Raw genomic sequence first — 22,959 nt, forward strand, 5'->3', positions numbered from 1 at the left:
CTCACCAACGTTTCGTACTTGCTCGGATATGTCAGCTCTGATATCAGAGATGTCCCACATAGCCAGGAAGGAGTCAAAACAGGAGCCCTCCTCTGCCTCTTGGATATAAGGCTTGTAGGTGAAACTGAAGTGGTGTGCAATGGCTGCCAAGAACATCTCCACACAGATGATAAAGTCCTAAGAAACAAAACCGCAACATATTCAAGTCAAAATCATTGTCATTGGTGTGAATGTTGGGACATAATATTTCTTCACATTTTCTTGATTTCTAGTCAATTTAGAATTTTAAAGCACATCCACACCAAGAACTATAATTATAAAGACAGCCGTAACTACAAATCTATGAACATTCACACAAATGTTCATTGTAATTTTTTCTACAGTTGATGTATTATAATTGCCTGTCAGGTTTCTCAAAATGGCTCTGAAAGTTCTTCACAGCGATATCATTCTTTATATAGTTATTATAGTATGCTGTGTAAACATTGTTCTAACAAACAAATATCAATATTTGAAACTATTATTTTTACTCTTATCATTGACAGTGTGGATAGATCTTTAGAGGATGTATTATAGTTTGTAAGAAAGGCAATGCCAAATTCTGTAATTGAGCATGTATATTTATCCACGTTGGTCTACATGCTCACCTGTAATCCAGTGGCCACAGCTTCAACACTGTCCCAGTCCCATGTGTGAGAGTCTGAGATCACCCCTGCTTTGACCAAGAGAGCGATGAAAACTGCTTGCCTTTAAACGAGAGAGGGGAATCATATTTAGAGCAACGCAATAGTTTGAGAGATTTACCTAAGCAACTTACTTTTGATTACCATTAAATCAGTAATGTAAATAACAAATTAAAATAATAATTTCAGCTATCCGGTATCAGCACTGAAATAAAATTCAGTTAGGCTCACCAGAAGGACACGAACACCACGAGTTTCACACACAGGAACTTGCCAACTGGTTTGATGGGGCTCAACTCCTCTCGCAGGGTTCTGTAGAACAGCACCAGACAATACATCGCAAACTGGAAACAGACAAGAAAAAAACATGCGTATGCTGTTTCAAGATTTGTAACTCAATAAAACTTGTTTGAAATTCTAAAGATCGCCGGCAGTTGCTTATAAAATGTAACAGGAAATGAGTAGAAGCAAGCCCACCTACAGAAGTGAGCTCAGACTACACACCAAGTTGAATAACATTGTTTAAAGGCACGCAACCTAAAGTAGAAATACACTGGGTTATATTCAGTCATAATGTGTTAACAGAAGCAGTTGTCGCTCAAGCGGATAAGTCACTGACACACACACAATCTACTGGCCACTACCGAATCCCTCTAGGGTGAGGACCAGTGTGCGCTCCAGGGCATGGTTCATTGCAGCCAGTGCTTCTGACACCTTGCAATGGTTATTCAGTTGTCACTAAGTGGTTATTACTACCATGTTGTGACTAATAGATATGATTTCTGCAGGAGGACCTCTTCAAATTGACCAGGAACCATATGGGGGCACTGGTACTTTTTATAGAACAACTAGTTGGTCTGTTGAAAGGTTTTTAGAAACACTAAATACTGTTAAAAAACTTGGGAAAGCTGATTCAACACTCATGCAACATACAACCCCAAAACAGAAAAAGTTGTGACATTGTGTAACATGCAAATAAAAACAGAATGTGGTAATATACACGTCTCATAAACCAATATCTATCAGCAAAAAGGACATAGACAATATATCAAATGTTGAAAATGAAAATTTGGACTATTTCATGGAAAATATATGTTAATTTTGAATTTGATGCCAGCAACATGTTTCAAAAAAAGTTGGGACGGGAGCATGTTTACCACTGTGCTGCTTCAACTCTTATTAACAAAATTCTGTAAATGTCTAATTAACAGAATTCTGTAAATGTTTAGGAACTGAGGAGACCAGTTGCTAGAGTTTTGAGAGTGAAATGTTGTCCCATTACTGCCCGATATAGGATTTCAGTTGCTCAACAGTATGGGGTATTCTTAGTCATGTTTTTCATTCCATTATGCACCTAATTTGACAAATCTGTTGCTCAAAACCATACATCATTCAGAATTGATTGTGCTTTGCCAAATGTGCAAGATGCCCATGCTGTAGGCACTAATGCTCCTCCACACCATCATAGATGTTGGGTTTTGAACTGAACACTAAAACAAGTTGGATAGGTTGGATACTTGGATAGGCCCTCTCCTCTTTAGCCCAGATGAGTCCATGATTTTCAAAAAGAATGGCAAATTTGGATTGGTCTAAACACAGGACCTTTTTCCATGTTACCTCAGTCCATTTTAGGCCCAGATAAGATGGTGGTATTTTCTGTATCATGTCTCAATACAATGTTGGCTGTTTTGACTGTTACAATTTTGGCTGTAGTTTTTGAATTGAGTATCAAACTGTGCACATAACCAATGGTTATCAGAGGTTTTCCTGAGCCCCAACAATTACAGGTCTGGAAACAGGTCTGGTGTTGATGCAGTGCCATCTGAGGTCCAAAAGACCATGGCCATCCAATTTGTTTTTCAGCTCTATCCCTTGTTTGCAAAGATTTCTCTGGATTCTCTGAATGTTCTAATGATATTATGTCCTGTAGATGATGAACTCCCCAAATACTTCACAATTGCATCTTAAGAAACATTAAAATTACATTGTTTCATCATTTGTGCACACAGGTTTACACAGAGTGATGAATACCCCTACATCTTTACTTCTAAGGGACCCTGCCTCTCTTGGATGCTCTTTTTCATACCCAATCGTGTTGCCAGTTACCCTAATTAGTTGTGAAATATTCCTCCTTTTGTTTTCTTTATCATTACACAATTTTTCCAGCATTTTGTTAGCCCCGTCTCAACTTTTTTTTAAAACATGTTGCTGGTATCAAATTCGAAATTAACATATATTTTCCATGAAATAGTCAAATTTGTCATTTTCAACATTTGATATGTTGTCTGTGTCCTTTTTGCAACGAAATATGAATTTAAGAAAGTTGCAGATTATTACATTCTGTTTTTATTCACATTTTACACAACGTCCCAACTTTTTCTGTTTTGGGGTTGTATAATTTATTTGCACTTCTAACAGTGCACAATGAGGATTGCTTCTTTTGAATGAGTAAAATAACATGTACAGTCCATTTTGTACATAGTACAAATTTTGATATGATATTATTTGGACAAAAAAGTTTTTCTTACAAGTTGGGAAAGGTTATTAACAATAACCAGGTAGGTCCATGCATTCTTTGAACTGAAGTTCCCCTCATCATAGACCCCACAAAGTTGGCATATCCTGCAAAAGAGAAATTGCCAATCAGATATCAGTCAGAAGTACCATGAAGGCCCAGCAGATACATGGTTGATTTGTGTCGCATTCTTATGCAAAATTAGTCAAAGTAATAATTGCTCGTATAATCCACAACCTACACATAATAAACAGACTAGCATGACAAATCAGTCAAGTGCTTCTTTTTACTTTAGTTTAGTTTCTTAACCGCTCAAAATTGACCATTCTAACCCAATATAGACATGATCAAGCTCTTTGTGGTTTACTTGCCAACAGCAGACTAAGCCTTATCTAAATACTGAAACATGAAATCTGGGGCCGAGGGCCTAAAGGTGAACTTACAGTGCGATGACTGTAGTGACTGGCCTCACAACAGTGTACTGTAGAACTCCCAGCTTGCATCTGAGGAGCAGCACCCTGTAGAAAGACGAGTTATGAATGTGGAGTGAGATGTGGAGTAAGAAGGAGTTATGAGCATGACTGTGACTGTGTGTTATTATGCTCATACAGTGACACAGAAATTGATATTCTTTCCCGTTTTGAAAGGGAGTGATGTTTTTCTTTTTGTTTTTTTTTACATTTTGTATTTTACTTTTATATGTATTTGTAATTTGTAATTTTTATTTTGTCCATTCAAACATAGTTTTACATTTTAAAACAAGTATTTACAACATTATCAAGACTTGGTTATGTCTTTCATGGTTTGGTGTCAAGAATTTTAATCCGTAACACAATGTTCCATGTCAAAAATACCTCTGAATTAGGAGCATGCATGTTTCTCATTAGTGGGTTCGCCTGACTAGAGTCTATTTAGACCTGGCTACTCTCACTGGAAACTTTCTACATCCAACCACATTTATGCTGTAAACACTACTGATGTTCTAAGTGAAATAACTGATTACCGGTATGTATTTATGTGCAACTACAAGGGAGTAGTCCAAGTTCTGTGTTCTCAGTTCTAACCTATTCTTTTTAATATCTGTTTATATGATGTGCTGTATCACCAAGTCAAATTCCTGTGTACTCTGTACTCATACTTTGTATCTAAGTTCTGTGATGTGCATTAGTGCAATCTGCTTGCAACATATAAATAGTAGTTATGGACAGTAAAACCTACAGCATGATCTGCAGTTTGATGGGGATACATACAAAAGTTGTTTTGTACAACCAAATTCTGGTAAAGGACTCACTCTCCCATGGGCCATGGTGGGCAGCAACAGAGAGGTGGGAGGTGCTTCTGCTGTTCCTGAACCTCTAACATCAAGACCAAACTGGGGTACTGATTGCCAAGATAATTCAGCAGGAAGATCATGAAATTGTAGATGACATAGGCCTCATAGCATTCTCTGCAGGTGTCCACATATATAGCAATACCAGGGTACTTTAGCGCAATCCACTGAAAGACAGGAAAGAGTGAAAAGGATTAAACATATATATAGTCAGGGAATGGTATCAAAACTATCTATTTCATGAAGTGCAGGAAGCTCTCTACAATGGGCTTATATTACAGACAAGACTTGTGCGCACATTTTCATTATAAGTTTATTAATATGTGTTTTTGGCCTCTGTTTATAATCTTTAGTGTAGAAAGGCAAACATATTCAGAGACTACAGCACTCTATCTTTTTTCAGTCAGTGAACCACGTAATGCAGATGAGGATCATGTGCTTTCAATGGTTCAGTATCCAATTAGCAATGAGTGGGCCTCTTATAACTTCAAACAAAACCAACATGCCTGTACAGTTCTTATTAAGGAACCATCCAAATAAAATGACTTGTATCCAACAGAAAATATACTCACACTATCTAGACTGTAAATAGGAACCATCCAGAGTATCCTGCAAGGCAAAAAATCAGTCAGAGAAATAAGCTGGACAGCACTGTCTCTTCCATCCATGCCCTTCCATCATTTTATACTCAACTTGACATTATACAGGCTAAATGTTATATGAAGGGTGGAGTAGGCCTGACTGACCTGATGATTGGCTTCTGCAGTTCCGGCTGGGTGTAGTTTACCAGATGTTGTAAGATTCCCCATAGTGATATAGGTATGGTCATGAACACAAAAATACCTGCGATGAACCATGCCTTGTTGTGTGTGCCGACCTGATGAAAACAAATGGGATGAGACACAACCAGTAGGCTAGATATCCTCATGTAAGTGAAGCTACGCAATGACAAAAAGATGTTTCAGACAAACCTCTGATTTCTGTAGCTCCCATATGCAGAGTGGCAGTACCACAAGCAAGAGTAAAATATACAAGACCACTACCAAGGGACGGATCCACCGCCTCCAATTCCCACATGTGCATGGCATTATTGAACAAAGCTTATCTCCCAGGCAACTAACAGAAGGTACATTTAACGATAAGTTACCTGTTAATAAGTTGCAAGCAAGCTAACAATCCTTGCTGGCGAGCTAGTTTAGGCGTTTGACGCTTAACGTTAGCTAAATCGTTAGCAATGTTGCAGACGCATGCTGTTCGTCTACGCAATAGGTTTATTGAAGAAATATTACATTATATCTGCATTTCATCATGGTAAGCTTAAACCTATCAACGAATGAAGTCCGCAAGTCACCTTGCTAACTACCTAACGTTAGTCAGCTGATTCATTGTAAACAAATCCTGATCTCAGGCGCTAACGTTACTCCATTCCAGTAGCTAGCTAGCCAGCTGTGTGACAATGCCTGGACTAGCTAAACGTTTGCCAGACACTACCGAGGTTGTATCATAGTTTTGTCTAGCAAAGTATGGAAAAGGCCATTCCAGATCCCAGAAAATGATTGCTTTGACTGACAATGGCTCTTACTAAACTAGTCTTACAAGATGTAAACAAAGTTCCTTAGATTGCGACTAGCCACAAACTTCCTGTTTTCATGCCTCGCCTCTCTGAATCTGATTGGATGTGACCAATGCCTGTAAAAAGGGTTGTTTCCAGTCAAGATGTAGTCCAGATGTGTGCCTATGACTGTTTAACGTAAGTGTATACTTGTTCAACGTTGTGTGTACTTAAAAATAAAATAAAATAAAAATAATGTGCTTCTTTTGTGTAGGTATTTATCGAGAAATCATATCCTGAGCTGAGCGACTTCGCAAACCCGGTAGCCTACGCCCTACGTTTGAAACCTAATTTTAACTTGACTTATTTTAACTTATTTTTCAATGACAAATACCTGATACGATATGTTTTTAAACGTGAGACCGGCCTGCTCTCGACTGTATTTTGAACGGATGCAATGCTGTAGGTTGATGCTCCTACCAGGAGATGGCATCCCAAGTCCATGTCTCTAAATTCAGTGGGCTTTTGAGGAGCTGGAATTAAACGGTTTTAAAAATGTTATTTTGGGGAGGCTAACACATTCCAAATTAGTTAGTGTTAGTGTCATGATCTTACGTTTTAGGGATAGGTAATAAAATAGCTAGTCTACCACTCATTCACTTTGCAGTTGGCTGGACATTTGATTTGGGAAAGCAGCATAACCTTTGAAATTAATTAAGTGTAGGTCTAGTTTTATCACTTTCTTTTTTTGTACTTCGTCAGTAGATTTTTTTTTAATAGAAGGGTAAGCCTGTAAATGTTTCTAATTAAGATTCCTAACACATGAGAACCAGTGAAAGGTAATTTTATAAAGCTGTGACCACAAATGCATAGCCTAATGTCTACACTATGACAGAAGCTAGGCTATCCAAACATATTGTGAATAGCCTATCACCAAACATGTTGTGAGCATCATGAAACGCAGTGCCTGATGATTGCCTAGCTTAGCCTACTATTGGCCTAGACACCCTGTTTTGTGTAGAATATTTTGTGTATCCCAGATATATATATATAGGCCTTCCCTCAGTATAACGCTCCATAGAAATAGCAAGCTCATACTGTTAGATAAACAGTATTTTAACCTTTTTAGTACTTTAAAATTAGCCTACTGAGGCTACAAAATTGACCTTTTGTGAAACACATTTAATCTGATCTGATGTTTTCAGACACTTTTCTAACACCAGATTCAAGCTCTCATATCTGTCAGAAGAGCACCTTATAACAGTTAGGCTATGTTTTATATGGTTGGTGGAGCCATAAGACCAGAATGTTTCTTCAAATATGATGAACCTTTATGCAGTCATCACCCATATTTAACACAATATTCAGCTTGCTGTAGCTTTCAGGGAAGGAGTCAGCGTCCAACCCAGCCAAGGACATGTTCTTTAAAGTTTTCAATACATGAGTACAGACACATCAAGCATGGTTTGGGGATGATTGGGGAGGGTGTGGAGATCTTGTTTATTGATTTGGGGGTGTTCAACACCATAGGTGCATTTGTTCAGATGGTGTATTCATTTCACAATGGGGTGAGGCATAACTTTTTCCTTTGTGACGCTCTGTCATCATACTGCCCCACAGTCACAGAAATAGCTGGTTGGGCTGGGACAGATTGTTCATGAATATTAAATTGATCCTTTTGGCTTTTATAAATTAGGAATGCTCTTGCCACAATCAGGCCTCTTTGCTGGATGGCTGCAAGGGCCTATGCTACAAAATGGCATAAGGAGCCTCCCATGTTGGGGCAGGGAAGACAAACAGACATTCTGTTTGTGAAAACTGGAAACACATTTGTGCATTTGCAGTATGACGACCACTGCTCATTCATTCCCCTAGGGATAAGAAGCGATGGAATGCATTATTCCTTGATCCAAGATGAACTGATGTTTGTAAAGACAGAAGGAGACAAATAGCCTACATTGATTGGTTGTGGAAAATTCCAGTTTAAAAAGACGACCTTTGAAAGTTAAAGTAAATAAAAACTCTTGTAAACCTTTACTAGAGTCGTGTGTCAGAAAGTTTCTAGTCTTCTTATCCAATTAATTTGGATACATTTTGTATTCACATCAGGTTATATATAAAATTAGGAATTATTATTATTATTATAAATATAAATTATAAATATTTTCCTAATTTGATTACATTTTCTGGGATAAATCAGCATGGATTCTATTCCCCAAATAAAGAGCAACCTGCATTTTCTGAAATCTCCTTGCAAAGGTGGTAGAGTCATCATACAACATAGACAGTACCAATAGCTGAGAAACTTTCCAGGATTTTTAACGGATTTGTCCAGCGGACCTGATCTTTTTGTGATCTATGACGTAAGAATGTGAAATGAAATTAGAACACTGTCACTAGTGCATTCCATTGTTGTGTGGAGATTGCTTAAGGAACTTTAAGATAAGGTCAGCGCTTATCTCAACACTATGGCACGAGAAACACCAGGCTCAGAGTCAGTTAAGATCAACAAAAAATGTTTCTTAACTTAATGCAACAAACCAACTCATTTTGAGGGACAGGATGGGAGGCTTAATGAGCAATGATACAGGATAATATATACTTGATAATTGCTGCTAATTGTTAGTTTACAGTTGAATGTGCAGCCACCACTCTCCTTATGGATATTTTCTCACACTTCACTTTTGACATTTGAGATAAGTGGGACATAATTAGTATACATTGCAGGAAACCAAATTAAAGGAAGTCTGAGTTACTTTAATTCCCAAATCGGAACTGTGCTTATGCATGCTTACACATGACTTATTTGTTAATTTTATTATCTTAGAGCTAAACAATACAAAGCCCTCAAAGAATACGTTTTAATCATTTTCAACTAAATTTTTATAGGTTTACACTGACAGTGAAGTGACCAAATGAAGGGTGTGAGAGAGATGATGAGAAACGTCTGTCTCTGCAGCTATGTATCCCTGCGGTTCCCTGAGTGTGGCTTGGCCTGTCACACAAAAGCAGCCTTGGGTCTGTCTGAACTCTTCATTCTGTGCGGACTGGTGGTGTCCCTCCAAGGCCGTCTTCTGTTTGCCTTTGAGCTTTATTGAATTCATTGTTGGCAAGATAGAGGTTCCCACTAAATTTCTCTGAACTAAAATAATTCTCATTATATTTATATATTTGTTGTTGTACAGGAGCAACCCATCAATTTATATATATTTACATACACACACACATACATACATACATACATACATACATTTATTAACATACCACATACCTATCAAATGTATTGAGTTTAATACAATTGGCCACTGAAAACTGTCTCTAAACCATAATTGCTTGAGAAAGGCAGTCAAACTGATAACATACTCTTTTTAGCAAGGACATTAAGCATATCATTTTGGTTTGGGGAGCAATCACCAAAGTAACTTTTGGACTCTCTCTTGATGTCATTATGGTGCACAACTGCTGATCTGGAACAAATTCTACCAATGAAACCTGGCACATGTTAAACTAAAATCAGTTTTGTTTCTCTTTTGTTTCCCTGGACACATCTGCCAAACAGACTCTGGCACAGGCTGCACGAGTGTGTCTACTGGCCTGTATTCCTTCCTGTGACTGTGGGTAGTTCACATCCTCCACGCTGACCCTGCTGACCCCGCTGACCCCTGATGTTACACTGCCAAGCAGGTCAGAGTTCATTTTAAATCACTCCCAGACCAGTGTATCTTCCCAAAGGAAAGAGTCTAAGATAGAGTGATGCCCTCAAACAGTTCCCAGGTTGTTGACTGAGCATCTACATTATGTTTTATTCACATACTGATTAAACAAATATGATCATTAAATCTGATTTTTTTACCCAACTGTTAGGTGAAATAATTGTCGTACCATATAGCAATGTTCCCACTGTTTATTTGACGTGAACCCATTGTAAATCTGATGGGAAATTATAAATAATTATAGAATAATTATGGTCATAAGAAAATAATATAGATGACTTACATTTTAGTGTTTTGTGATATAAATGCCTGGTGATTAGACAGACATCTCAAACAGAATATTTGAATTCACAAATTCGACTGACACAAATTCATTTAACACTGCAGACTAAAGCCTCTTTCTTAACACCACACCACATCAAGTCAGAATATTAAAAGCATGTTCCAAAATATGGAGCATAGACTTACAATACATGCACACTCTCAAACAAACTTGTCTATATCAAATTGTGTGTTTAAGTACCAGTTATATAATGATATAATGATGGAAAAACGCTTGTTCTTTATCAATCTTTGTAATCAAAGCATTGGAACATGGACAATTAAATCTGTGTCCTCTACTACAGTGATATTAAGAAATTATGGATGATTTCTGACTTCACAAGTCAGGGGACTTCTTATAAAAAGATGCTTCTTATAAAAAAACTGTATATATTGTTAAATGTGTTACACATTGAAGCACATATTACTTATTGCACCATTTGTAATGTCTTTGCTCATTATATTTGGTTAACATAAGTCAAACGTTAGGATTAATATTTACTGTAGCTAGATATGAATCTTTCCATAATGAATTTCATCAAAATGAAAGTATAGATATTGTAGGCCATCAAGAGTATATGACAGATATTAAGGCAGTAATACAGACATTTCATACTACTCATAAACAATTGTAATGGTAGACAATTATTTGCCCTCAAATTCACAGTGTAGGACAGAGGATATGTTTTTTTCTTGACTCATTTGTCATTTGCAATAATACAGGCCCCTTTCCCATAGCCCTTGCCTTGAACTCAAGAATGGTCATAATGTTTTAGTTTATTACCCAAGTTTGTTGCTTTTGGACACTATCCGAAGGCAAGCTTTTAAATCTCTAACAAGGTCAAAAATCATTACCCTCAGTTTATTGCTTGTTGGGACTGCAACATCTGGTGTAACTCCAGTGTTCTAGTTGGAGTGTGAATTTGGAAGCTTGGAATATCAAGGTCCTCGTGTTGAGAAGCTCTCACCATGAGGACCTTTTCGTTCATCAAGACGGGGGGGAAATTGCAGCAAAAGCTTGGGTTGGCTTAAGATATTTCTAAATCATTTTCACATTTATATAAGTTAGAAACACTGCAGAGTATTTGCATGGCAAAAGAAACCCGCTTCAATCAATAGACAAGTTAATGACTACTATAACACCAAGCCTCTCAACATTTATCAAATGTGACGACCAGCGCACTGAGTAAATAGTCCTCGTAGCCCTAATTGCTCATGAAGTAATTGGTGGCCCTTTGCTCAGGCCCATCCAGAATAAGACCAAATGGTCAATAGAGGTCCTTGGCAAGTCAACTGTGGTAGAAAGCGATATAAGTCGAGTGGTTTAGTGATTGTGGGCCCATGTTACTGCAGTTCTCATTAGTTCCTTGATCCCTGGGACAGTCTCGGAGCAGCTTCATTGACACACCTTTTCACACATCCTTCCTCTGGCTTCCCATTGCTGTCAGCCGTGTGAAGACAACACTGTCAGGCACTGATTCAGTCATTTATAGCTTATGTACAGCTACATCCTGTTACCGCCCCCTTCCCACTCAGCGCTCTTCCTCCTAGGAGAGGGTCCTGGGAAGAACACTTGTGTGGGGACTGAGACAAACATAAACACACCGGCTCCATTGTACACGGCTATATATAAGTTCAATCCAGTCTTGTCTGTCTTTCAATGGCTCAGAACTGCTGCAAGGTCCTGCAAGCACGCACACACCAGCATGTTCACATGAGCCTTTGTGCACACACACTTGCTCACAGACACAGACACACACACACACACACACACACACTTGAGGCCTGCAGCTTCATGGACTGGCTTGTGGATTAGTGGACATGAGTTCACATTGTTTTGGCCAGTCTGCGTCGCCCCTTGTTCCACAGGCAGTATTGTTGGTGTCAGGCGGGCCTAGTCACTGTCCTTGCGCAGGCATAGGTCTGTGTGCAGGTTGTTGGGGCTCGTGGTCTTGCACTGGATGCTGTTGCTGTTCACCTGAGGGTCAGAGTGGCACCAGCAACACAGGCAGGACTGAAGGAGAAAACAGGAAAAAGAAACTTTAATGGCACTGAGATTTGATTGGAATTCTGTAGTTTGCGTAGGTGATTTCCTTTAGAGGATATTTTGCCTCAGTATTCCCAATGGTAAAATGTTCAGTTCAGTGTTATAACAATAATTGCATCTATTTAATGTGATCCTTTTTCATTTTAACTGTACAGGCATGCATGTAGCATTTGAGTCTGTGATCTGTGTGTGTGGTACTGGGGATGATAAGGGTAAAGGTCATTGGAAAGGCATTACAGTCACACTGAGCATTCCCTCTCTCCCCGGGGAGAGGCTGGGGGCCACGCATGGCTTATCTCTCTCTAGTGGTATTCTGGCAGGGAGTTGAGCATGCAACCCCACCCCAGTAAATAGCTTCATAAATCATGTTCTGGTTTATATTTTCCTGTAAGTGTGTCTTCACAGTCATTTGCTGAACTTTGGGGAGCAGAGTAGAATGCGGAGAGCAGACGATAGCTAGGGGGAGTTATGGAGGGAACTACGTGTGAGTGAGAGAGGAAGATGTTGGAGACATCAAGAGGAAGGCAGGAGTAGATGGGGTAAGTTGGGTGGAGTAGATGGGGTAAGTTGGGTGGAGTAGATGGGGTAAGTTGGTTGAGTTGGGTGGAGTAGATGGGGTAAGTTGGGTGGAGTAGATGGGGTAAGTTGGGTAAGTTGGGTGGAGTAGATGGGGTAAGTTGGGTAAGTTGGGTGGAGTAGATAGGGTGAGTTGAGTGGAGTAGATGGGGTGAGTTGGGTGGAGTAGATGGGGTGAGTTTGGGTAAGTTGGGTGGAGTAGATGGGGTGAGTTGGGTGGAGTAGATGGGGTGAATTGGGTGGAGTAGATGAGGTGAGTTTGGGTAAGTTGGGTGGAGTAGATGGGGTAAGTTGGTTGAGTTGGGTGGAGTAGATGGGGTAAGTTGGCTAAGTTGGGTGGAGTAGATGGGGTAAGTTGGGTGGAGTAGATGGGGTAAGTTGGGTAAGTTAGGTGGAGTAGATGGGGTGAGTTGGGTGGAGTAGATGGGGTAAGTTGGTTGAGTTGGGTGGAGTAGATGGGGTAAGTTGGGTAAGTTGGGTGGAGTAGATGGGGTAAGTTGGTTGAGTTGGGTGGAGTAGATGGGGTAAGTTGGGTAAGTTGGGTGGAGTAGATGGGGTAAGTTGGGTAAGTTGGGTGGAGTAGATGGGGTAAGTTGGGTGGAGTAGATGGGGTGAGTTTGGGTTAGTTGGGTGGAGTAGATGGGGTGAGTTGGGTTGGAGGCGTTTGATCCTCACCTTAAAACAGTTCTTAAACTTCTTGCTGACAAAGTAGAGAATGATGGGGTTGATACAGGAGTTGACTGTGGCCAGGTTTATGCCCAAATAGTCCAAAATTAGGAGGAAGCTGAAACAATAAAAAGACCAAAATTTTGACCAAAGGAGATGCAGAGTCTCTATTTCTTCTGTTTCTGTGACATAAATGCTTGGTTGTATTGGATTGCATTTGTAAACATTATATCCAGCAAAATCAACACACTTGAGGAAGTCACATCGCGATGTGTCATTTTCATGATAGCCCATCTTCTTCAAAATCCGGCTTAGATGCAGAGGAAACCAGCACAGGGCAAAGATCAGAACGAGGCAGAAGACAGCTTTGGCCACTTCTCGTCTCTGTAAGACATATCAGATGGTGATGTCTTTATCATATTGGAAAGCATGAGATCCCTGTTAATATACTAGATCTCAACAACACATACATTTTCTTTTTCAACTGACACCCTCCTACATATTAAAAACATGGTATATCAACTCTTGTAAATGTGTATTCACAGCTGTCATAGTTTTGATCATATGTTACTTGTTTTAAGTGTTCACTCAGTGCAATCCGGAGATTTCCATTGCGGTGATTGAGCATCTCAGAGGTCATCAGTGTGTAAAAGATGGCTGTGCAGGCCAAGGGTACACAAAAGTAGAACCCGAACAACCACCAATCCTTTGCTTCCGTGTAGAACTGCAGGTAAATAACACAACTGAAGTTGAATCATGAGGGGAAGATTTAGGATGAATACACTCATCTTTAAGTGGTACTGTATTCATGGGTTTCATCAGGTCCCTTTCCACAGGTGTATAAAATCAAGCACCTTGATTATCAATGCAGGCTGCATGGTGCTTAATTAATACACCTGTGGAAAGGGACCTGATGAAACCATGAATACCTTGGCTGGAGTCAAAAGTCGAAAGGTCAAAAGGTCTAAAGCTCCAGTTTTTCCTGTTTTCTCCATCACAGGAGAAGGAAACGACTGCATGCAGTAGAAGCACAGACTTGCACATGTCATTACATGTTTAAAGTAGTAGCAGCACAATCAGATAATGAAATGACTCCAAGACAGATGTGAGATAAAGGCACACGATAAGAAACCTTTTTAAAATGAGAAACTTAAAAGTTAGAAAATGGCTCTAATTTTGTATGAAAACTGCTCCCATATAACATTGTTATGTACAAGCCCATTAATATGGCCTGGCTGGAGGACCTGAGCCAGATACCAAGGAAAGGTAATTGTTCTGTACATACATTGATCCCAATCAAAAAGTGTAGAATCCGTATTTGCTAGAGCAGTAATGCTTCAGAGATTCAAAGGCAATGCAGCTCCAAAGAAAAGGCCCAGTGTTTCTCTGCACATATGGCTCTGTTTCAGGGAAACATACATCAGCTGGATGTGATTGCTCGTGTAGCCTGCAATCAATTAAAGTTCTCCAGGCTTGGGAACAAAGAAAGTGATCTCCGGATATGCCCAGTGCAGGAAAGAGAAAATGAGGCAATGCTACCCAGGTTTCTCCTTCTCTCATTTTCTGTATTTTCTGTGGTTTACAAATTCCAAACACCTTCCACTCAAGTCTGTTGAGAGAGGGCTCTTTGGGCCTAAGAGGTTGTTATAATGAACTGACTGTCATTTACATCAATGTCAAAAAGTTTTGGCTTACATGCATGAAGTTACTTTGGGGGTTGAGCATGCAGGTCCTTATGGTCTGGTTTCTGTATTCGAAAGTGACCATGTCGAAGCAGATGGCTTCAGGGACTGCAAGAAGGATTGACAGCACCCAGATGGAGAGGATCTCGATGGCAGTCAAGAGAGGGATGCCCACCCCCTGCACCCTGCTCCACGACGCTACAGCCCTGTACCTAGAACAGGAACACAGTGCAGGCGTTACACCTTCTCTCTGGTACCAAGAACACTTATTGTGTTAAATCACACATGAACACTTCATAAACATTATTCCCCCTGGTGAAAAACTGAAAATAAAAAGTGCTTGTCCTGTAGATCAGTACAGTAGGCCAGTAGTGTTTAAAGAGCTAAAATACTGAAGGGTTTAATTGCTTTTATTTGTAAATAACAAAGCAGATAAATTAGAGATTCATCAGAAAGGGCAAGGATGATCCAAGACTCATGGAAAGTCACATTGTGTTCTTCTGTGCTGTAATATTTATGTTGCAAAATACTCACTGACAGAACTAATGTTTATTGTTGGGAAGAAGCCATTGAGCTTGCTTGCCAAACACACTTCTTGTTTCCTGTTGCTGGAAATCATGTTTGCCTGTTTGTATCATTAATAACATCTCTCAAGTGAATGTTTTAGTATAATGCTGCATCAAGATTTCATGTGGAAATATATATTTTTCATGACACATTTGAATATCCCTGCCGAACAACATTGTACCATTTATATTTCACCAGTGGTGTACCTAATTCTTTAGACTGCCAGACCATGGAAGAAGACATAACAGTCATGACAGCCTTATGCAGGAATACGGAGATATGCAGAACATTTCCTTGACCTCATTTTGAATACAAATTAGGACCATCTGGGTATTTGTACCGGTGATGTGAGGTGAGCCATTGTCATGATGAAGCCTTGTGAAGCCCTGCAGACTTGCGAGGACCTTCTGTGCTTTCTGCTAAAAAGTTTTATTTTTCATCTACTTTACACTAGCAATGCTCCACAAGAAGCCAAAGACACAGATTACTCCTCTTTGTCACTTTAGTTTCTCACTATGCATCATCTTTAGTTTTTCTTTGTGTTTCTCAAGAATATTCTGTATGGTAGGACATTTTTAAAGCAAACCAAAATGATCATATCAGAGATAACTGTAAATAACATCTAAATCTAAGACTTAGGGATAACATTATTAAACACATACAAACAATGATTTCCTATCTGCCTGGGAAAAAAACTGAGATAAACAAGCTCACAGGTGGCCATGGAAAAGGAAGCTCCTCTACATCATGAGAGCTGGCCATTACAATTAACCCCAGCTCCTTCCTGAACAGTGCAGTAGACCGCAAACAAGGACTAACCCAGTCCTGCATCCTGTTCACATTCGGACAGGAATAAAACCGTTGACCTCTCTTAGGAGATTGTTTCCCCTTCAGAGCTGCAATAGAGAGCCTCACCCTACTGCCCCTCGGAGAAATCAAAAAACTAAATAAAATGACCCAATGCCCAATTACCAATGAGATGACCATGCCCAGTTACCAATAAGATGCCAATGTTGATTGATAACTCAATGCTGTAATGCTACTTGTAATACTTATAATACTTACTTATAATGCTACCAGAAGCTCAGAAGCTACCAGAACATCTCTTACTTTAAGGACAAAAAGTAACGAGATATGAAAAAGTGGTGGGTAGAAAAAGCAAGACACATGTGTATCCCATCTGAGGCATGGAATGCAACCCTTAGCTGTGTCAGCATCACATGTTTCTAATTACCACAGGGCAATCAAGGCCTACACGCTAAGGATCCTCGATTTTGGATCTGCTCACAGGCCCCCACTTGCACCTGTGTCTTTCTGCTTCAAGCTCTTGGTTGGTTAAGTAAGGTATACTAACACTCTTGGTCAGTTAAGTAAGGTATACTAACACTCTTGGTCGGTTAAGTAAGGTATACTAACACTCTTGGTCAGTTAAGTAAGGTACACTAACACTCTTGGTTGGTTAAGTAAGGTATACTAACACTCTTGGTTAGTTAAGTAAGGTACACTAACACTCTTGGTTGGTTAAGTAAGGTTGGTTAGGTAAGGTATACTAACACTCTTGGTTGGTTAAGTAAACACTGATTAATTAAGTCAGGTATGCAGAGCAGGAAACATTTTACTTGACTGATTTTGGAGCTCTTGAATCTTGTCATTGTATTGAGCTTTTTCATGTAAATGGTCATTTGTGTTAACCTGACTCTCGCCAGATGAATTTCATTCCGCCTAGCTCCACTCACATCCATCTGGGATCGCTTCCGTTGAGAGTGATTTCGGCACCAGATTTTATGGTAGAGCCAATCAGGACGCAGGGCGGGAGTTTCATAGATGTGACGTAACGTAGAAGCGACTGTGAGACTGTTCTCAGCATCACGGGTTGGCTTTGATGTGAGTGGTTGAAGTAGCACGTCAATAGATGACGGACAAGTGGCTTATCCAATCATATGCAAGAATTTTTAATAAGGCCCAGCCTTCTGAAACACCACTCCAATGGATCAATCCCAGATGGATGAGTGGAGCTAGGCGGAACAAAATTCATCTGGCGAGAGTCAGGTTACATTTGTGTAGCAGCGGTCCAAACGTACCTGTCCACGCTGAGGGCACAGAGGTTGAGCACTGTGATCCCCACGGAGGCTTTCTGCAGGAAGGGCACCAGCTTGCAAAGACACAACCCAAATGCGCTGTCATTGAAGGGGAACTTAGCTCTGAGGAGCTAAAAAGAACAGATGACAAACTGGTTATTCACCAGGCAAATGTAGCATGTATATTTTACAGCTTATGGGATCATTGATTTGTTTTCTGAGATCCAGTGAAGTTAAAAGGTAAGCTTTGCCTTAATATGAATGCATCTTGTTTGTTTGAAGTATAGTCACAAAGGCAACATTTACAAAACAACATAATCAAGTCCATTAGCCTGACCAAAACAATTAGAGTTCTAAAATATCCATCTGAATTCATCAGTCCCCAAAGTCACCACAGTTTAGAGATTTATGTCCTGTACAAACAGGAGGATCCTTTGGGATCTTATGCCACCAACTGTCGTCTCTATGGAAATATGCTTTAAATAGATGTAAGGTTTCTAAAAGCAAAGAGAAATGTGGGTTTGTCCTGTAGTTTTGAATAGAACCTCTTCATGCACCCAGCCCCTGTGTTTACTCCAAAGTAGTGCTTTTAATCATGGGAATCCATGGGAACTGACAGTCTGTGAGTATAGCAATGTCTGCAAAGAAGCAATTATGTCCTTTATAAATTTACTTTGTCATGTATTTGTGAATGTAGGTGATTGGAAAGTACAGCAAGGTAGACCTCTGTCTGCCTTCCTTTGTGTCTTTGTGTGTGTGTGTGTGTGTGTGTGTGTGTGTGTGTGTGTGTGTGTGTGTGTGTGTGTGTGTGTGTGTGTGTGTGTGTGCATGTGTGTGCGTGCGTGCGTGCGTGCGTGTGCGTGCGTGTGTGTGTGCGTGCGTGTGTGTGCGTGCGTGCATGTGTGTGTGTGTGTGTGTGTGAAAGTGAGTGAGTGTAATGTTGTTGTTTCTAAACTTACTGGTATATCTAGGTATGTCATTATTAGCACTATTAGGACTAGAGAGAGCGTGAGAGACAGATATGGCAATGTTTATGCACATGCATGGGTGTGTTTAATTTCGGCATTTCCTCTAGACTTGTGTGTACCCATGATGGACGTCATTCACTGGGAGCTAAGCAGCCTCAGTGCTGCTGTCCTTCCCAAACAAAAGCATATTGTCCATTTTCCTGTCAGTGACGGAAAAGCCTCCCTTCTGCCCAGCTGTGAGTTTATTGTTTTGAGCAAGAGCACCTGTATCGGGGACTCATTTGAAATATGTGAAGAAGACTATAAAATATAAAAGAAGAATGGGGATTATAAGGGTATTTAAACATCATAATCACCCTCTCTATCAGTTCCAGAAACATCCCCCAAAGCTGCATGCAAAGCGTAAGAGACTTATGGACAGAGCTGGAGTCCCAGATGTGGTGTGAATTTGCAATCAGACATTTCCCTGAGGCCATGTCTGTGATAAAACCCTATTGGTTTGTTGAGGTCTCTGCACATTGTTGAGTGGTCTATTCACTGATAGTGGTAGATAAAGCCGTGCAGTTTGACCAGTGATAAAGTACCTCTCCATTCTGTAACCGCAGCTCAATCCCTGTGTTTATTTTAGCAGGCCGTCTCCCTGCTGCCATCGTCATGAAAAAGCCTCGTGACTAAGACAGGCTGGTCTAAGAGATAAGCTCTGGGTAGACACATGTCTAATTGCACACGCGCACTCTCTCTCCTCCTTCATTTCTCTCTGTAGCACCTTCATCTCTCCTTTTACTCTTAATGCTTTTCCACTTGGTGCTTTTCTAGTTGCTATTCATGTCTTTATGTTTTCCCAGTCCTGATACTCAGGTTTTTACATCTTAACAATTTAGTCCATATAATATTTTCTTCACTCCCTAACATGCTTTTCTAAGTGAATGCCTTTTTATTGGTCCAGTAGGCCAAAACCAAACTATCAATAAATGACATCGAGAATATGCTGGCTTTTAGAGACCTTTAGATTACCCCTTTGCAAATAAAAGATACACAGCCCTAGCTAGGGACTTAGACAGGCCAGGGAATGTCTATTATTAGATGTTTGATGTATCTGGGCTTTCAATTAACCCCTTCTCTCAGTTAACCCCTCATGTTCAACTGGGAAACAGCAACACTGGGAAACAGCAAGTCATTCACTATTTTAAAAGTGCAACAAGTGCTTTTGTGCATACACTAGTTTTCAGGAGAAATCATCATATGAAAAAGGCCTACCTTGTAAACGGTGAGGGGAAGGCAAATGATGATGTACATGAGATCTCCTAAAGCCAAGCTTGCAATGAGAGCATTGGGCCCATTCCTCATGCTTTTGTTCTGGTAGATGATCCTCAGGAGTGTTGCATTTCCTACCATCCCAACGAGGAACACGACACAAGAGATGGCTGTGTTGATGTACCTGAAGCAGTCTTTGATACCTGTCTGGACAACCCGACAAGCAGGAGGGGGGGGCGACCGCCTTGTAGCGTTGCCCGACATCACTCCCCTCTGGCCGGCCACATTGTTCTGAACAGAGCCGCGGCTGTGTTGGTCACTGGACGATGTGGTCGAGATTGAGCCCAGGGCCAGGGAGCCGCGCAGCTCTTGAGTGTCTGAATCATTCATGTGGCACATTCCACTGCTTGCCGTGGCAGCTATTAGCAGCAACACATGTAAGGTAAAGAAGCCCATCGCGCTACACATTCCACACCACGATTCCCAGATATGATGACAGTCTCCAATACGTCCACTCAATCAAATGGAAGCTATGAAAGGAGAGAGTGAAAGGTGAGACATGATTTGCCTTTTCAATATAAAGGGCATGCAGAATATAATGACATGAATGAATATGTAAAAAAGTATTCATATAGAGAACACAAAGTTATTAAAGTAAACAACTAGAACCATTATTGAAAGTTTGACAACATGTCTGCAGAACAACTGCTTCCTTTTCAACAACAAAAAGGATTTAGAGGAGAGCTACAGATGGGGGATGCCAGTGCTGGTTACTGTCAAAGAACAGAACAAGACGGCTCTTCTCTCGTCAACACTCACACTACCCATTGACAGTGGCAGCCCTGCTAATACCATGCAACTCTGTGTTGGAACTTTGTTTTTCTCACATGTTGTTTTGACAATGCGCCCCTTGCGTGGCTTTCATCACTGTGGTTTCTGTTGCTGGGCATTCCATTCTGTTTCCAATTTACAGATTTAAACAAGTGGTTTCAGCAAACAAAGGAACATTGCAGCATAAAAGACAGGACTTTCTGTGGAGGCACAGGGGGCATTTTATCCCATTTACTCACAGCGACAGAAACATTAATGAAAAAGTCATGGTTATAAGAGTTGTAGGCCTCCAGTTACCTTCATTCAGTAACCAATAACCCATAAAATAGCACAATTAAAAAATAAAATAAAGTTAAGTAAACCAAAATAAATTAAACTTCAATTTTACTATTTTGTATTTTTTGTATTGTATGTGTATTGTTTTGTAAGTTTTAGATTGTTTAACTTTGTAGAGGAATGTGATTCAAACTACATAACTCACAAAAATAGACACAATAGCCACAAACTAGATAAAGCTGAATAAACAATGCTCAAACATTAAAATACATCTAATCCAGGTAAAGTGACCCAAGTGGCCAAAGATCCACTACAAAGACAGTTCTTCTCATTTCGCAGACACATATTGCTGTTTAAACGTCCTGCCACCACCTGGTATACAAAACCTATTTAACTGTCAGTCCTTCATGTAGCATCACAGTTTAACTTCAGCCTTGCCACGACTGAGAGCCCTGACAGCACATAAACGGCTCCGTCTATAAATAATAAATGCCTTTTGGTTTTTCACCTACCGCTCCTAAAATGTCTGCCTTCCTCAAGATCCCGTCACTCAGTCAGTCATTCACACACATGTGGGGAAACTTTCGGCTCTTGCCCCCAGACGTCTGTGCGGCATCACATAAGTAATTAAGCAGATATCAAAGTAGTGAAGGATCCCGTCTGGGCCGACGGAGCTCTGTGTGACGGCAGAGAGGTGCTGCACATTCTGTCTCCAGCTTTTCCTGTGGAGAGTTGCCTTGCCGTGTGTGTGTGTGTGTGCGCGCGCATGTGTGTGTGTGTGTGTGTATGTGAGTGTGTTTGTGTTAGAGCACTTTGACTGGGTGGGAGTGCATATCTCCACCCCCTCCCCTTTCCTCTCCCTCCACAAAGATCCAGCCAGGAGGGAGGCCCCAGAGAGAGCAGCAGTCATCTGAGAGACACAAGCATAGACAGACATAGCACAGGATACATTCAGACACACTGTGATGCACAGTCACAATGTACAACACACAGGCATAGTGCATACAGCCATCACAGACATGGAGCCTACCACAAAGACACAAACTGCACAACACAATACACAGACATGTTAAGTACAAGCCACCACAAAATACAACACATCACACACACACACACACACAAACACACACACACACACACACACACACACACACACACACACACACACACAAACACAAACAGACACAACTCCCAAGCGGAGCAGAGAAAGCACAGCAGATTATGGATTCAGATGAGGCAAAGAAACTGTGGAAAAAAATTGCCAGGGTAACAGACACCTAATATAGCTACTACTATTTGTGTTTTCAGATATCAAATGGCCAAAACCTCATCACACACACACACACACACACACACACACACACACACACGTGTGTGCTCTCGCACACCCACACAGCTCCTTCTCATGGGCATTTGGAGGTACATTGTATTCAAATGGCTAGCTGCATCATTTTGATCATGTCTGTTTTCCTTCCCCCACAGATAACATCACACGTGGATCAAACATGCCTTGTGTTGTTGCTCTGGGGACTGAAGAGTGGAGAGGGGCTACAACCACAGCATCTCTGATCTTTTCATCAATAGATTGTCATCTTGCGGTGGGTGGTCGCTGGAAAAGAGGAAGCTCAAATAAACACCGGTAGGGGTCATTTCTCTTCATCCAAACCTCAGGGCTGCATGGCACATCTCAAATGCCCTGCACCATGCCCTGGGTCATTTCAGCATGGGATTGGATGATGTCCTGAGACACACCATACATTAAGGAGAGTCCCACTAACACGAATGTTCTCAGAGACAGATGGTGCAGGTTGCAAGGAACTGACAGAGAGTGTAAGCATGCATAAGCTCTCCGAGGTCCAGAGTGCCTTGCTGATGGCATCAACATCCATTACGGAGACCA

At 40.6% G+C, this 22,959-nt stretch overlaps 2 protein-coding genes and 1 long non-coding RNA gene across 3 annotated transcripts in view; 1 reads left to right on the plus strand and 2 right to left on the minus strand.

The window, feature by feature from the left end:
- Positions 1-6,242, minus strand: part of tmem184c (transmembrane protein 184C) — an 8,279-nt gene extending 2,037 nt beyond the window's left edge. Inside the window, exons 1-9 of the mRNA XM_048243779.1 lie at positions 5,500-6,242; positions 5,275-5,405; positions 5,101-5,137; positions 4,490-4,695; positions 3,642-3,716; positions 3,212-3,305; positions 915-1,027; positions 648-747; positions 6-177 (exon numbers count right to left, since the gene is read on the minus strand). Coding sequence (XP_048099736.1) covers positions 6-177; positions 648-747; positions 915-1,027; positions 3,212-3,305; positions 3,642-3,716; positions 4,490-4,695; positions 5,101-5,137; positions 5,275-5,405; positions 5,500-5,616 — 1,045 coding nt within the window. The 5' untranslated portion in view covers positions 5,617-6,242. The remainder of the gene's footprint in view (positions 1-5; positions 178-647; positions 748-914; positions 1,028-3,211; positions 3,306-3,641; positions 3,717-4,489; positions 4,696-5,100; positions 5,138-5,274; positions 5,406-5,499) is intronic.
- Positions 5,765-16,622, plus strand: LOC125294978. The gene is made up of 4 exons (XR_007193605.1): positions 5,765-5,839; positions 8,970-9,098; positions 9,640-9,764; positions 15,164-16,622. It is a non-coding gene; the product is annotated as an uncharacterized LOC125294978 (long non-coding RNA).
- On the minus strand, positions 9,970-21,942 carry ednraa (endothelin receptor type Aa). The gene is made up of 8 exons (XM_048243790.1): positions 21,572-21,942; positions 19,956-20,482; positions 17,734-17,861; positions 15,099-15,297; positions 13,975-14,127; positions 13,654-13,787; positions 13,413-13,521; positions 9,970-12,128 (listed from the first exon to the last, which is right to left on the minus strand). Exons 2-8 carry the CDS (start codon positions 20,418-20,420, stop codon positions 12,009-12,011), a joined length of 1,308 nt encoding a protein of 435 aa, XP_048099747.1. The 5' UTR covers positions 20,421-20,482; positions 21,572-21,942; the 3' UTR covers positions 9,970-12,008.
- Between the last annotated feature and the right edge of the window lie 1,017 nt (positions 21,943-22,959).

This window comes from Alosa alosa, chromosome 1, assembly GCF_017589495.1.
Source record: "Alosa alosa isolate M-15738 ecotype Scorff River chromosome 1, AALO_Geno_1.1, whole genome shotgun sequence".
NCBI classification, from domain to species: domain Eukaryota; kingdom Metazoa; phylum Chordata; class Actinopteri; order Clupeiformes; family Clupeidae; genus Alosa; species Alosa alosa.

Excerpts from the sequence above, each read along its gene's own strand:
- ednraa (XM_048243790.1), bottom strand. The coding sequence starts at position 20,420 with ATGTGTAGCGCGATGGGCTTCTTTACCTTACATGTGTTGCTGCTAATA. Across the intron at positions 14,128-15,098 it reads CCCAAAGTAACTTCATGCAT|TTCTACACGGAAGCAAAGGA; the intron begins GTAAGCCAAAAC and ends ATTTACCTGCAG. Across the intron at positions 13,788-13,974 it reads TGAGTGAACACTTAAAACAA|AGACGAGAAGTGGCCAAAGC; the intron begins GTAACATATGAT and ends TATGTCTTACAG.